Genomic DNA, 2,942 nt, shown 5'->3' with positions numbered 1-2,942 from the left:
CTGTATTTTAGAGCTTGTAGCCAAGACATCAAACCTTGAGAATGTAAAGTTTGCTTGGCATAACGAGACATCATCTGAATATCAAAGAAGAATGTTGGAGAAAAAGGAGGTTCAAAAGTGGGACTTTATTCATATGATTCAGGTAAGAATATGTATTATAAAAAGAAGACTTTTCAGATATATATAATATAATGAATACCTACTATTCTAACTTTTAAAAGGAAAATGAAAATCTTGTGATTTCTAATTTTACAAGTGACCATGATCTGCCGAAATAAAGGATAAAGATGTTTATAATACTAAGATTCTCTTTAACATTCAAAAAACCAGTTTTCTCTAATCAAAATACCTCTACAGTTATCCATTGTTAAAATGTTGGCTTAATTCTTATTTCTTTTTTCTTTTTTTATTATTTCTTTTTTTGAGATGGGAGTCTCGCTGTGTCACCCAGGTGGTGTGTGGTGGCATGATCTTAGCTCACTGTAGCCTTAACCTCCTGAGCTTAAGCAATCCTCCCACTCCAACTTCCTGGTTAGTTGAGACCACAGGTGTGCACCACCACACCTAACTAATTTTTTTATTTTTTGTAGAGCTGCGGCCATACTATGTTGCCTAGACTGGTCTTGAAATCCTAGGCTCAAGTGATCTTCCCACCTCAACCTCCAACAGTGTTGGAATTACAGGTGTGAGCCACTGCACCCAGTCTTTAATTTATTTTTATATCATTGAATGTTTATATAGAGATTTGAGAATGATAACATCATAACATATTCTCTAGTGACTCTAAAGGTTTGGGTGGACCAATGTCCCAGAGTGTTTTTATAGTGGACATATCGTCGAAGGGGCAGATTAAATGATGCCTCAGTTCGATAAATTTGTACTTCTATCATCCAGATCCAACAAACTGACTCACACATGTTATAGAAAAGGAGTGACTATTGAGTAGATAACATGGGGCTGGATTTCCAGAGATAACTAATATTTCTGAATAGCATAAGGGATGTATGGGTTTTGGACACTGGTTACCATCGGGAAATGTACATATTTTGGCAATACCACTTGATTAACAACAAAACACTATTTTTCTTCCTGGTCTACAATGATAGTCACCCCAAAAGAATAAACTTACTACAAGTCAAAGGAAGAAATACTCCGATTTTGTCATATACAGGCAATTCTATGTCTCTGCTTCGTTAGCTGATGAAATCTTTTGCCTGTCAGGTAGTACTTATCACTGTCCAGGATGCAAAGATATTTCTCTACCAGATTTGCTTTTGGTCCCACTTCCTCACATAACTGTTTTATAACTCCCCTCTCTCCTTACTACTCCTGCAATCTCTCCCAGATCATTCATTCTGAACCGATGACCTCATTTCACAATGTATAGAGAAAATAGAAACTACCAGATAGAAACTCATTTTTCACCTGCTAACTTTGCAAACATAACTGCATTTGTGCACCATCTCCTTCTTCCGTCTTATTGCAAAAACCTCCTTTTATCAAAAAACACTCCCACTGCTTAACCCTGGATCCCATTCTTTTCTCTGTTATAAATGTTGTGATTTCGGGAATCAACTTCTCTTTCCTATTTCTCTTAAAACTTCCATGTTTGTTCCTTTTTTCTTACAGCAATTCTGTTTCCCTCTGCATCTGTATCCTGTTCTTCTCTCTCCATCTCTGTCTATGCCCCATTTTTCTGTGCAGCATCTCTGCCTCTCTATTACTCACTATAGTCCTCACACTGTCATGATACTTTTACAACCTCACTGTTAATTCAGAAAATTTCACTGTCTATAAAAAAAATTTAAGGGATCTTCTATGGGCCACCTCTGCATTTCTAGCCAGGTCATATTGCAGATTATTAGTCATCATATTGATTTGCTATATTTGGGTACCTGCCTATGGTCCCTGTGGTAGAAAATGTGGAGTGTGGCCCCTAAGGCACCATGAGCCATGCACAGGTCAGGTCCATTTTATTTCATTCATTCATATGAAAAAGCCACAGCTAAAGTACTTTTCTTCTATGCAATGAATTCTCTAAGGACAAGCTATATAGAACATTGAATTCTTGTCCAACAAAGATGAAGATGAGATATAAGAAGTGTCTATGGGGGTGGGATCCAAAGATGCAAGCCATGGGGAACAATTTCCCATTGTCAATACCTAAGTCCAAGCTCTGTGTTGGATGGAAAGGCCTGTATTTCACTAGAGATTGGTCCATAATTATTAAAAATGGGTGGCCTGACCCCTAAACTCCCTGTGGCCAAGCAGATAACCTCATGCTTTATTTAGTCCAACTTCCTACAGAATCTGTCATCATCAGAGCCTGTCACATTTTCTGTGATTTTAAAAAAGCATCTGTGAGCATATGGAGAAGCTAGTGCAAAGGGCTTAATTGTAAAGCAACGTTCCATGAAATGGGATCTGTTTTTATGGTGCCGAAACCATTTTCTCCCAGAAGAACTGCAATTCACAAATTATAGAATAGGCATAGGATTCATGTCCCTATGTGGAATGGTGACTAAGTGTCTCCAGCTATAAATGTCTGTGCTATGGAAGCCAGAAAGGGTAAATTTAAAACCATTTCACTCTAGTCGAACAAATACCATACTTTTCCATTTCCCCAAATATTTTTCTCACATTATTGTTCTATGTCTTCATGCAACGTCTTTTATTTTTAAATTTCTTAAGTGTTTTCTTCGATAAAAATTAACTCAACTAGAAAATCAAACTTTCTAGGAGTATCTAGCCCAAGCAATAAAGACTTCAACATAAAGAAGCATCTCATTTCTTTTTCCTCATTTCTAGATGCTGTATTATGTAAAAGACATCCCAGCTACCCTGAAATTCTTCCATAGTCTCTTAGGTACCAATGCTAAGATTCTCATTATTGTTGTGTCAGGTAAGTTATTTTCATTCAGCCTGAATTTAAAAACAGCAAT

The 2,942-nt window shown here is 36.9% G+C and overlaps 1 protein-coding gene across 1 annotated transcript in view; it reads left to right on the top strand.

Annotated features, from left to right (window-relative positions):
* The first annotated feature begins 9 nt into the window (after positions 1–9).
* The window catches only part of LOC105553680 (histamine N-methyltransferase-like), a 9,685-nt gene continuing 6,752 nt past the window's right edge, over positions 10–2,942 (top strand). The window contains exons 1-2 of the mRNA XM_011999813.1: positions 10–142; positions 2,809–2,902. Coding sequence (XP_011855203.1) covers positions 92–142; positions 2,809–2,902 — 145 coding nt within the window. The 5' untranslated portion in view covers positions 10–91. The remainder of the gene's footprint in view (positions 143–2,808; positions 2,903–2,942) is intronic.

Source organism: Mandrillus leucophaeus, unplaced genomic scaffold, assembly GCF_000951045.1.
Source record: "Mandrillus leucophaeus isolate KB7577 unplaced genomic scaffold, Mleu.le_1.0 Scaffold601, whole genome shotgun sequence".
Classification (NCBI taxonomy): Eukaryota; Metazoa; Chordata; class Mammalia; order Primates; family Cercopithecidae; genus Mandrillus; species Mandrillus leucophaeus.
This window is presented reverse-complemented; position numbering and strand designations above follow the sequence as displayed.